The sequence below is a fragment of the Mus musculus genome, chromosome 3 (genome assembly GCF_000001635.26).
Source record: "Mus musculus strain C57BL/6J chromosome 3, GRCm38.p6 C57BL/6J".
In the NCBI taxonomy this organism is placed as follows: Eukaryota; Metazoa; Chordata; class Mammalia; order Rodentia; family Muridae; genus Mus; species Mus musculus.
The window spans coordinates 100,178,163-100,190,582 of NC_000069.6; the positions used below are offsets into that span (position 1 = coordinate 100,178,163).

The 12,420-nt window shown below is 43.3% G+C and overlaps 1 protein-coding gene across 4 annotated transcripts in view; it reads left to right on the forward strand.

Moving 5' to 3' along the window:
* Positions 1-12,420, forward strand: part of Gdap2 (ganglioside-induced differentiation-associated-protein 2) — a 44,609-nt gene that overhangs the window by 15,782 nt on the left and 16,407 nt on the right. For 3 of the 4 annotated variants that reach the window (XR_001783651.2, NM_010269.3, XM_006501001.2), the window contains 4 exons: positions 72-160; positions 4,515-4,591; positions 8,408-8,567; positions 9,712-9,871. Coding sequence is in view for 2 of the 4 variants with exons in the window: in NM_010269.3 (NP_034399.1) it covers positions 72-160; positions 4,515-4,591; positions 8,408-8,567; positions 9,712-9,871 (486 nt within the window). In the remaining 2 variants the exon portion in view is untranslated. The remainder of the gene's footprint in view (positions 1-71; positions 161-4,514; positions 4,592-8,407; positions 8,568-9,711; positions 9,872-12,420) is intronic. The other variant, NR_104341.1, reaches the window with a different exon arrangement.

A 12,420-nucleotide genomic window follows, 5' to 3' on the forward strand; every position in this document is an offset into this window, starting at 1 on the left:
AAGAGTACTTAGGGATTGTGTATGCAGAGAATTGTTTTAATACAACTTCTGGGTTTTCTGTCTGATTGCAGAGAACAGTCCATGTCTTCTGTTGGCTTCTGTGTCATCAATTCTGCCAAGCGAGGTTATCCACTAGAAGATGCAACACACATCGCTCTTCGTAAGTAACGATGGGAGTGCTACACATTCATCAAGTCCTTAACGTCTTCCACTGCTAGATAAAGTTCTAACCAGAGAGCACCATGGCGTTCTGGGAGACTTTGCATTGCTAGATGACAGAGTTCTCAATTAGTATGGTGTAATATCTGTGTATTACAGCATACCTATGCATAACGGCTTACAGGACTTGCTCACTAAGTTTGAAAATAATACCAGACTAGAAAATATTTTTTTTGAATTTAAAATCAGTATATTCTTTTTTCTTTCCTTCTTTTTTAAATTTTTTTATTAGATATTTTCTTCATTTACATTTCAAATGCTATCCCAAAAGTCACCTATACCCTCCCCCAACCCTGCTTCCTTGCCCACTCCCTCCCATTTCTTGGCCCTGGCATTCCCCTGTACTGGGGCACATCAAGTTTGCTAGACCAAGGGGCCTCTCTTCCCAATGATGGCCGACTAGGTCTTCTTCTGCTACTGATTAACGTAATGAGTATTTGAATCAAATAATAATTTTAACAGTTTATAAAAATGCAACTAAAACAAGTTCATAATGTATTTGCGTAGTGTTTTTCTATTTAGACAGTTGTAACCATGGGCCTTTCTATGCCCACCCCAGTTCCTGAATAATGACATGGAGAGTATATTTATTCATAAGCTGTTGGCCTTATAGCCGGGCATTGTTTCCTAATCTTAGTTCTGCCATATGATGTGTTAGTTACCTCTCCTTCATGCCTGTCCTGTTTCTTCCTTCCTGTCCAGCTGGCTGAATCTCCCTTATCTGGTTCCTTCTCCCCGCACCCCCCCCCCCCCCGCCGCCATTTCCAAAAGTTCCACCTTCCTATTCTGTTTTTTGGCTATAGTTCATAGGCGTTTTATTTTTACCAATCAGTCTGAACAGCAACCAGATCTCTAAGAACAGAAATCGGCATTTGAACATACAGTGTACAAAAGCATCACCCACCAGACAGCACCATTCAGAAGTACTCCTTTAATATAGAACTGTGTGCTTTGCTTTAAAAATCACTGAGTCCAAACTGACCTGTGTAGACGTTTGTATAAAAGTACAGTGTTGGGCTAAGGGCATACGTCGGTGATAGAGTATGTGCTTAGGATGTGTGGGTCTCTGGGTTCAGTTCCCAGAAGTAAAAACTAGTACTCAGCTTGAGAGTCCATGTCCTCAGAGCATTCCATACATTTAGGTCACTGTCACAGACATTGACAGACGAGGACACTTTGCTTGAAGCATCAGTGGTATGTAGATGTGATGCTCATCTTCATCACAGTGAGATGGGCTCTCGCTGGCCTTGTGCTGCAATACATTTTTGAGCAAGGGTTCTTCACAAGGGTTGGGCTATCATCATAACCTACGTTGTACATCCGTCAAAAGTATGCTGCCGTCCCTTATCCAAAGCAGCATTCAGAAAAGATGTCCTGAGAGCTTAACAGTCCTCATAAAGGTGCCGAGTAAGAATCCTAACGGCAGATAGCAAGATGTAGGCATGTTTCAAGGGAGGAGCTTTGGTTACTTTGAGATAATACTGTGTGTTAATGATGTTCTTGTTACCAGGATCGGCGCCTGCACACCTTAAATACTGCTATGTGAATTCTCTCTGTGCATTGTTCTGGGAAAACGGTCCAAAGGGGTGCTTTACTACATAGTAATTCCTCAGACCAACCCAGTTTTAAGAGTTATTTACAATAACAGATAAAGATCAATAGTGGGAAGATTCCTTCTAGGAATGTAATTGGCAGAAAGGAAGCAAGTCGCTCTTAAAACTGAGCTAGTCAAATTGTCTGAGGGCCATTTCACCTGGATCTTAAAGGCGGTAGAATTATAGCATCTTATTCAAAACAAACAGGCACAGAGACACCAGTGAACTTCTGGAATTTGACAATAATGAATGGCTTGCACACATTTACAGTGCATGCTTGCTAAAAGTGAACCCATTGACATATGTCTTTCATTAATAAGCAAGAGCTTTCTTGCTTATTAAACTATTAGCAAAACATTTTTATACAAAAACCCAGTGGTTTCATGTTCAGTGTACCAAGACTTTATAGTATCTTTTTTTCCCCAGTTCATATACAGGTAAAACCATAAACATCAGCAGTGAAGTAAAATTACTGGGTTACTTATTCAAAAAGAATTATGAGTTACTGGTCTGCTGTATTCTGTCCTATCCAGGAGCAGCCAGCAGTGAGGCAAGAAGTCCATGGTGCTAGTTCTGATTGTCCACACTTAAGCCTTGAAGGTGTCAATATCCTGGATGTCACTTTCACTAGTTAAAGCGTCTTCATAAAGATAAAGCATGTGACATCCTGTTTGGCTGCCAGGCAGAGGACCCAGCTGCAACTAGAAGGAGCAGTGTAGACCGGAATGCCGAAATCCTTGAGTCATGAGGTCAATCTCATTCCTCTTCCTGGCAGAAGTCTCCTTCTAAATGAGCACCATTGAGAGACTTTGATTGGATTTCTACTTGGCATTACCTTCCATAGGAAACATACAGTAATTACTGTTAAGGGGCAGTTACATAAGAATGTCAAAATTTTACATAATGAAACTAGTATAAGAGAAAATTTATTTTAGGATGCTGTTTTAAGGAAAAGCAGACCAGGAGAAAAACAGATTTGCTCCTAGAGCAGCAGAGTTGCAGATCTTCATCCTGCTCTCAACAAATGAGTCTCCTGCACTAGATCCTTGGACTACATTACTTACCAAGGCAGCCCATAAAGTATTAATTTAGTCATTGTTTGTTTTTGATGAGTGCATGTCATATGGCCATGTTCTGATAGACTTAAGTTAATATAATGTTAACATAAAATATACTTGGCTTGAAATAGGCCCACATTGTAGCTGCAAGAAGTTTACAGGCAGAAGGATGCTCAAAAGCACACAGAGGCTTCCCATTTACCATAGGATTGCATCTCATTAAACCTATTGTAAACTTGAAAGGCCCTAAATCGAACGAGAACCAAGGTGGGTGCAGGAGATTCTGTATAGAGGAACAGGAAGGGTTGGGTGGGGTAGAGTTCTACACAAACATAGCTTATCACCTTGAAAAGTGAGTGAAGATTCACAAAAGAATGGAGTGGAGGAACCATGTTTTCTGGTCAGAACTAACCTACCTCTGGATAGGGCACCATGAAATATAAGTGATGGTAGAAGACGTGGGAAGAACAGTTGGAAACAGGACTTATGAGATGGTTAGCGAGGACAATGCAGCAAGTCACGTAGGAGCTTAACTTATAAGGAGTACAGCCCCATTACAAGTATCTCCCACCGAAGGGACTGTAAGAAGATTACCCAGGAAGCAAAAGTTGCAGCTTTGGAAATGAAAGAAACAGAGACCAGCTAATAAGTTAATGCCAAAATGTGTGTGAGCATTAAGAGCTTGAAAGCCGGGCATGGTGGCACACACCTTTAATCCCAGCACTTGGGAGGCAGAGCCAGGCGGATTTCTGAGTTCGAGGCCAGCCTGGTCTACAGAGTGAGTTCCAAGACAGCCAGGGCTACACAGAGAAACCCTGTCTCGAAAAACCAAAAAAAGAAAAAAGAAAAAAAAAAAGCTTGAAAGCAACTGAAAGAGGAAGGATGGATATTTGACATGCTAGCAGAATTAAAAGATTGTGCATGGAAACCACGTGACAGTGTGGATTGAGATAAAAAATAAAGAGAATGACAAAGGAAATTCAGAGCCAGTAAGGTGGCTCAGCAAGTAAAGATGCTTGCTGCCAGGTCTGATAGCCTGAGCTCAGCCCTGGAACCCTATGGCACAAGGACAGAACTAACTCCTGCAAGTTGTCCTGAGCTATGCACATGTACCATGGTGCACACACACCATGGTGCACACACACCATGGTGCACACATGCATAAGGATGGGATAGAGTAAGAATAAGATAGCTTTGGTTTTGTAGGCAGGAAACAGGCTGAGTGGGACACCTCACACTGTAGCTGAATGGATACAAAGGCATTGTGCTTTTCATCTGTGCTAGATCTTTCTGGCCAAAGGGAAGCCTCAGAGAAATACAGAACTGGATAAAAGAAAGAGGTCTGGACTCAGCATCTTCTGTAGCCAGCCACTGTCACAGACACTGTAACTAGGGCAGCAAGTACAATAAAGCCATGACACCTTAGGGCCACTGGAGGACTGAGCAGAAAGGATATGCCCTAAAGGGACCTCCGAAAGCTGTCTGCTATGTTGCTCTGACGGGAAGCATCCCGGGCTGTGAGAGAGGCGTGTGGCTGGCTTTTCTAGCGGTGGGTAATTGAGCAGAGCCTGATGAAGGGTAGCCCATTACAGAAATCAAAGCTTGGCTTTAACATTGAATATCTTTCCATTCTCTTCTTTAGGTACTGTGAGGCGGTTCCTAGAGATCCATGGGGAAAACATTGAAAAAGTAGTATTTGCTGTCTCAGAACTCGAAGAGGTATTTTACTAATATTTTTTGCTTAGTTTGAGTCTTAATTCTACTTGTGTTACCTTCATGTGATCATCATCTGTTCACTGAATCTGAAGTAGATAAATGTAATGATTTAAATAAACTTGTGGCAGTGGGATTATGCTCATTCGTGAAAGAAGAGATATAATGGAAACTAAAGCAGTGTAGAAGGAACCAAGATTGTCCAGTGTAAACCACGCTGTACTGGTTGCCAAGTCCATCTGCTTCAAGTTTTGGAATCACAGGCATGCACTACCCAGCTAAAAAGGAGAGTTTAACTCAGTTTTCCTGCTGGGCTGCTGTCTTCCTAAGGGAAATGGCACAGGTCAGCAGTTCTGCCTGCTGCCTGCACTAGCACCCAGGCTGTCGCCTTGTAACCTGAGTACTAGGTAGGATTCTAGGGTTTAGGAACATGGCTAGAAAATCACTGCTTTGCCGACGAGGCCTTGCTGTCTGTTTGACTGGGTGAGGGAGTAGCCAAGCTGATGGGGACAGGTTTATGTGTTTTCTTATGAGTGGTGAGTTTATTTAAACTTGGGCCATGTAGGAAGTCAGACCTTAGTTTCTGTCTCCCTGGGCATCCTTAGCTTGAGAGTACTGTGTCGTGCTCAGCTTTGATAGTTCTGCTTGTGTCCTTCAGCAGTCACTTTGCTTCTCAGTGCTTTGTGAAAATAGGGAGAAGGAGGGGGAGGGAAAGGGGGAAGAGGAGGAGGAGGGTTGGGTGGTTTGCACAGACAAGTCGTATTCTCACGTGTTTGATACTGATTTTAGGAGTCAGGTGGTCCTGAGAAGGGCAGCATTCCTTAGCTAACAAAGTTAAAGATGAGAAAACGTGAAATACACACAATGTAAAGAAAAACACATAGTTGACTCTTAGGGTTTTTTGGTTTTTTTTTAAGATTTATTTATTATATCTAAGTACACTGTAGCTGTCTTCAGATGCACCAGAAGAGGGCGTCAGATCTCATTATGGATGGTTGTGAGCCACCATGTGGTTGCTGGGATTTGAACTCAGGACCTTCAGAAGAACAGTTGGTGCTCTTAACCACTGAGCCATCTCTCCAGCCCTGACTCTTAGTTCCTAAAAAGTATTATACAAATGACCATGATAAAGAAACTTCACAACATTGACCACTACAGAAACTAAAACCAAAACTACAACTACAGTGAGATACCACTTCACTGTCACAAAGCCATCTGCCAGCCACATAAGAAGTTACAGTAAATACAGCAGCTCCTCCCCCACCCCACCCCCACCCCCCGCGTTATTCGAGACAAGGTTTCTCTGTGTTGCCCTGGCTGTCCTGGAGCTCACTCTGTAGACCAGGCTGGCCTCGAACTCATAAATATACCTGCCTCTCCCTCCCAAGTGCTGGGATTAAAGGTGTGCGCCACCACCACCCGGCATACAGCAGCTTCTTAAGTATATACAGAAAATATTTAAATGTTAACATAAAGATGAATATTAAAATAGTGTTGTTTGGTCAGTAGCCAAAGAGTAGAAAGTAGCAGCAGACTGGAGGAGCAAATGGAGAGTATACATAGACTAGAAAGTGTTCAGCCGTGGAGGAGTGAAGTGTAGATGCCTGTAAGGAGGTGAGCCTTGTAGCAGTATGCTAACCGGAATAAACAAACATAAAAGGTTACAAAGTGTATTCTGTCTTATTGAAATGTTGAAAATAGTCACATCCACTGAGGAGAACAGTTGACAGCCCAGGTTTTGGAACTAGGAGCTGTGGGGAGACGATTGCTGGGGAGTTGGGGTGAGGTGACGTCAGTGTTCTGGAGGTGGACAGTGGTGATTGGACAGGGTTAAGGGCATCACTTAGGTAACAGTCGCTGACTTCTGTATTTCACCAGGTTAGTTTTATGGTATCTGATTCTTCAAAATTCTGTGTGTATGCGAGTGTGTGTGTGAGTAAGTGTGCCTGTGCCCGGTGTGCCATGATGCATGTGTGGGAGTCAGATCAGCTTTGTGGAATTCGATCTCTCCTTCCACCTTCTGTGATTTTGACAGACTGATCTCTGGCCAGATTTGCACAGCAAGTGCCTGGGCATGCTGAGCCTGAGTTTTGTTTGTTTGCTTGCTTGCTTGCTTGTTTGCTTGTTTCTGGGTTCTTTTCTTTCTTTCTTTCTTTCTTTCTTTCTTTCTTTCTTTCTTTCTTTCTTTCTTTCTTTTTTTCTTGAGGAAGGGTCTCTCTCTCTCTCTGTAGCCTTCTTTAGCCTGTTACTCCCTATGTAGATCAAGCCAGCCTCAGACTCAACAGATTTGCCAGTCACTGCCTCCCAAGTGTGAGGATTAAAGGCATATGCCACCACACCCAGCCTATGTGGGTTTCTGTAGGATACAAACCTGATGTCTCCAGGTGTCTGTTTAGGAAATGCTATAGTTCTGTGTGTAATACTGGTTTCTTAAATGATTTAATTGACCAAGATACTCAACTCCATCACCTGTATGCTGTCTTCTTTTAGTCCTTTTTAAAGATTTATTCATTTTACCTTTTGTTTATGTGTACGTATGTGCATTCAAGTGTGAGTACCCATAGATGGTAGAAGGTGTTGGATCTCCTGGACCTATAGTTAGAGACAGTTGTGAGTTGCTCCGTGTGGATGCTGGGAACAGAACCTGGGTCCTCTGGAAGAGCTGCAAGTGCCATAGTCTCTAACCTCTCTCCAGCCCCTGTAGTTTAGAATCATTTCTGAGGGATGCTAAGTCACGATGCAGCAGGGAGTAGGGTGCAGAAGAGGCAGGGTGCCTCAGCAGACGTGGAGACAACCAGCACACAGCACCTTCATTTGCTCTGGTGTTATCACTGATCACAGGGGTCACACATGGGAAAATCGATCGTAAAATAGAGAATACCTTACTCTGTTTTTATTTCAGCACATTGTAGCTACTGTGTTAATTTTTAGTTAGCTTACAAAGTGGGTTTCATCATCTTCATATCATGTTATTATATTTTGTTATCATTCATTTCCCACCTCCATTGCCTTCATTAGTTTTATAAATTAGGTTTATTTGTATATTTTATTTTGGAGGAGGCTGGGGGAAATGTGCATGTGGAAATCAGAGAGTGCTCTTCAGGAGTCAGTTCTCTTCATGTTAGTTAGGTCGCAAGGATCAAACTGAGGCCATCAGACTCCATGGCCTTTATCTAAGAAGCCATCTCACAGGCTCTTTTTTTTTAACTTCTAAGAGTGAGTGAAAACTCTCTGACCTTCAAAAAATAGTTAGAAATGTTTCAAAAAAAATGAACAACTAGCCAGGCAATGGTGGCACACACCTTTAACCCTAGCACTCAGGAGGCAAAGGCAGGTGGATCTCTGTGAGTTTGAGGCCAGCCTGGTCACGTACCAGAACAGCCAGGGCTACACAGAGAAATCCTCTCTCAAACCACCAGCCCCTGCCCCCTCAAAACAAAACAAAACAAAACAAAACAAAACAAAACAAAACAAAAAAACTGAAAAACTAAACGTGGGTCAAATAGAGACTGGTACACTAGCTTCCGCGTATAGCACCTGTGCTTCGGAAGTCTAGCAGACGGGGTGTGAGTGTGGGTAGGAGTGGCAGCCTTCACAGTCCAGGTTTGGTGACCTGGACCAGGGTGAAGCTTTCCTGTGACTTGACTGGAGGCTCGATTCTCCCTGTCAAGTATAGGCCGAGCGAGGTCTTGAACAGCTTGCATCTGAGAGGGGAGTGGTGAGGCCTGTGGTCTGCAGAGCACGTGGACCACAGTCATCACTGTGTGGGTTTGCTTTTGCTCTTCACTGTGTTTCACGCAGCGCCTTACTTTTCTGACACAGGCCACTTACCAAAAGCTGCTACCTCTGTACTTCCCAAGGTCATTAAAGGAGGAGATCCGGTCATTGCCGTACCTACCTGCAGACATTGGAAATGCAGAAGGGGAGCCCGTGGTGCCCGAGCGGCAAATTAGAATCAGTGAGAAACCCGGTGCCTCGGAGGGTGAGTGCTGGGGTTCTAAGCTCCTCATCTTCCTTAATTAACATACAGGTTGTGGGTGTCCTTTGATAGCTTCATACAGACATGGCAGAATTTGCTTTGTCATAGCCAAGCCTCTTTCCTCACCCTTGTTCTGCTGGATCCTTCTTGCAGTGCTCACTCCCCACACACTTTCTTTCGTGTTACATCTGTATGAAATCTGGATTCCTCATAACAAGAAACCAAGTGATATGTGTCTTTCACCACCTGGCTTATTTTCCTTAACGTAATGATCTCCAGTCCCATCGTTTTCTGTAGATCATAATCTCATTGTTTATGGTGACTAAAACTCTGGTGTCTGTATGTATGTGTGTCTCACACTTCATCCATTCATCTCTTACAAATATCTAGGCTGATCCTAGGTCTTGACTGTTGTGAATAGTATAGTGATAAGCACAGATGAGTGGATATCTCTGGTGCGCTTAACCAAGTCTTTGGAGTATATCTTCAGGAATGATATAGTTGAGTCAAGTGGTAACTCAATTTGTAGTTTTTCTGAGGAACTTTCATAGCGATTTCTATACCAGCATTATGTAATGGTTCAGCATTTGCCTTCCTTAATGTTCCCCTTCAGGATGCTAGGGTATGGGTAAACACCAGCCAGCAAAGACATGGGCCTTGTATTGGGGATTTGCAGGTGGACATAGCAACATGCTCAGCTGAGTGGAGTTTGGAGACTCATGATCTGTTGAAGCAATAGTTGAGTATATTACCACCTTAAATTTTCAAGTTTTGAGCAGTTTTAACAGTTCCTCTAAAAGTCACAGTTAACATTAAATAGTAAGCTAAGAATACTATAGCCATGTTATTTCTTTAGGTTTTATACTCATGGGGGTTGAAAGTTATAGGCAGAGTGTATGTTTGGATGGAAGCTCTTTCAGCCTTTACATCTATAAGATCATGAACCTCTTGGATGGAGACTTGCCACTCAGTGCTTGTCCTGATCAGAAATCAACTTAGGGAACATACTGCTTCCTTTTCTTTCATTATTTCAGTCATGTTATTTGTTGTTGTTACTGTTGCTGCCTTAGTCTTTCCTCCTATAGCACTCACAGTTAGTTTTGTTGTCACTTTTGTAGCTCTCTGCTGATGGAACTTTTTGTTGCAGACAATGAAGAGGAAGATGAGGATGAAGGCTTGGGAGTGGATCTGTCTTTTATTGGCTCTCATGCTTTTGCTCGGATGGAAGGAGATATTGACAAGCAAAGAAAGTTGATCCTCCAGGGACAGTTGTCTGAAGCCGCCCTGCAGAAGCAGCATCAAAGAAAGTAAGACAGGCTTGTTCCACAGTTAGATGGTGTGGGTCAGGAGAGGGGTCTGACAGATGGTGTGGGTCAGGAGGAGGATCTGAGTTCCTTTTGTTTAACCTTAGCGATGGCCGAGAAGGAGGTCCTGTCCGAATTCTCTAGATGCAAAGCCAAAAGTTGAGTCAGTTAATGTGGGGAAGCCTGTGGTCAGATGTGTGTCTGCTTTTAGAGTTCTTACCCCCACTGTGGGCTCTAACTGATGTGCCTTCATGCGATCTAAACATGGAAATTAGGAGATGGGAAAGCACTTACAAGGCTTCTGCTTGCATTTTTCTTACATGAAAGTTTTCCTCAGCTGAAGAGTTTTATGTCTCCCCCACTTACCCCAAGGATCTTTACATTTCTCTATTTTCTCCAAGTGTTTCTAACACTAAAGCCATCCTGAAGAAATCCTTTTAAAATCATAGATGGAACCTTTCCCAAAGATTAATAGTAAAGATGGCTACTTTCCAATTTTTATAAGAAAAAAAAAAGTAGGGGCTGGAGAGGTGACTCGGTGGTTAAGAGCACTGACTGCTCTTCTAGAGGTCCAGAGTTCAAATCCCAGCAACCACATGTTGGCTCACAACCATCTGTAATGAGATCTGATGCCCTCTTCTGGAGTGTCTGAAGACAGCTACAATGTACTTATATATAGTAAATAAATTTAAAAAGAAAGAAAAAAAAGTAAATTGTACATGGCTATCTATCCCCTCTTAGGGCTGGTAAAGACTAGTGTCTCATAGGCTGTGAGCAACAGTGATTGCAGTGAGTGATTGCAGTGAGTGATTGCAGTGAGTGATGCAGTGAGTGATTGCAGTGAATGATTGCAGTGAGTGATGCAGTGAGTGATTGCAGTGAGTGATGCAGTGAGTGATTGCAGTGAGTGATTGCAGTGAGTGATGCAGTGAGTGATTGCAGTGAGTGATTGCAGTGAGTGATTGCAGTGAGTGATGCAGTGAGTGATTGCAGTGAGTGATTGCAGTGAGTGATTGCAGTGAGTGATGCAGTGAGTGATTGCAGTGAGTGATTGCAGTGAGTGATTGCAGTGAGTGATTGCAGTGAGTGCACTGACCTTTGAGCGTTGACTTCGCCCCGCCCCATTCATTTCTATGAGCATCTTCTCTCCTTCAGTCCTACCCATTCTCCAGGTTTCAGATGAAAGCAAATGTCTCTCAAGCCTTACCTGTTGGGTCCAGAATGCCTGCCTCTGCTGCTTTCCTTTTTCACAGCGTGGCACAGCGTACCATTCTGTCGATAGGGCACTTCCATGGTACCAGTCTCTAGTCATTGAATGGGAGTTGGACCAGACATCTCAGCAGTCCCTTACAAACATAGAAGTTTTATTTCCTTGAGTGTTTCCTATGACATATTTCCATCATCTTCACCTCTGTTACCCTTCCCTACCCACCCCTCCCTCTCCCTGCCTCCTTCCCAGGAAGCCCCTCCTCTTCTTTCATGACTGTCTGCTCTGTAGCCTTGCCTCCATGAGCCTGGGAGGGAGGTTATTAACTGGATTCCATTCAGCGTAGCCACTGTGACAGCACTGAAGAAAATGGTTCCCTCTTCCCCAGCCAGAATTAAAATGTTGTCTCCTCAGTCCCAGGTCTTTCCTCTGATTTTATTTGGGAGAAAAAGCAGACTGGCCACTAGAGGGAGCCAGTAAACAAGTTTTCCAAAGGATGAACCACATGACAGGCTCAGTGGGTTCTAAACAGAATTAGATGCATCTTCTCTAGAGGGGAGCCTAGGAGAGAGGAGCAGCATTTGGGGTGTAAATAAATATAATTAATTAATAAATAATAGTTTCTAAACTTGGTCAAATGTAGTGCCATCTGGCAAACATTTTCCTTTCAGTAGAAAGAAACTGGACTCCCTTGCCAAACATGGTGATCTGACTCTGCGCATATGCGCTTTTAAAATGCTCACGTCATGGTTTATGGGTTGTTCATGGTTGTTCCTTTCCATATGGGCCTTGCTAGGATTGGCACCCGGTTGCCTGCGATGCTAACGGGACTTCTCACACAAAGGCATCGTTTCATTAATTATTAAGTATTCATTAAGCCCTTGCTAACATAGCCAGCACTGTGCTGGGGTACATCTAGTAAAACAGAGACTAGCACGATGTATACACACAAAAGCTCCGTTTCATTTATAGCGAAGGAGGACACAAAAGGACATAACTGAGTGCAGGATGCAGCGTTTGCATCAGGCCTGGAAAACCTTGCATTTCCAGGCTGAACAATGGGCTTTATCCAAATATGTTAGTTATTGAACTTTTTTAAATTATTTCTTTTATTTTTATTGGAACTAGATTCTCCTCATACCAACCACAGCCCCCCACACTCCTCCCAGCTCCCTCTTAACGTCCCTCTCCCCCAGAGCCACTCTCCCTCTCTCCTCAGAAAAGAGCAAGCCTCCAAGAGACAACAGCCAAACAGGACAAAACAAGATACGATAAGACAAAAGCCCTCATGTTAAACAGGACAGGGCAACCCAACAGAGGCTTTTCTTGTTACATTTTTGTAGTA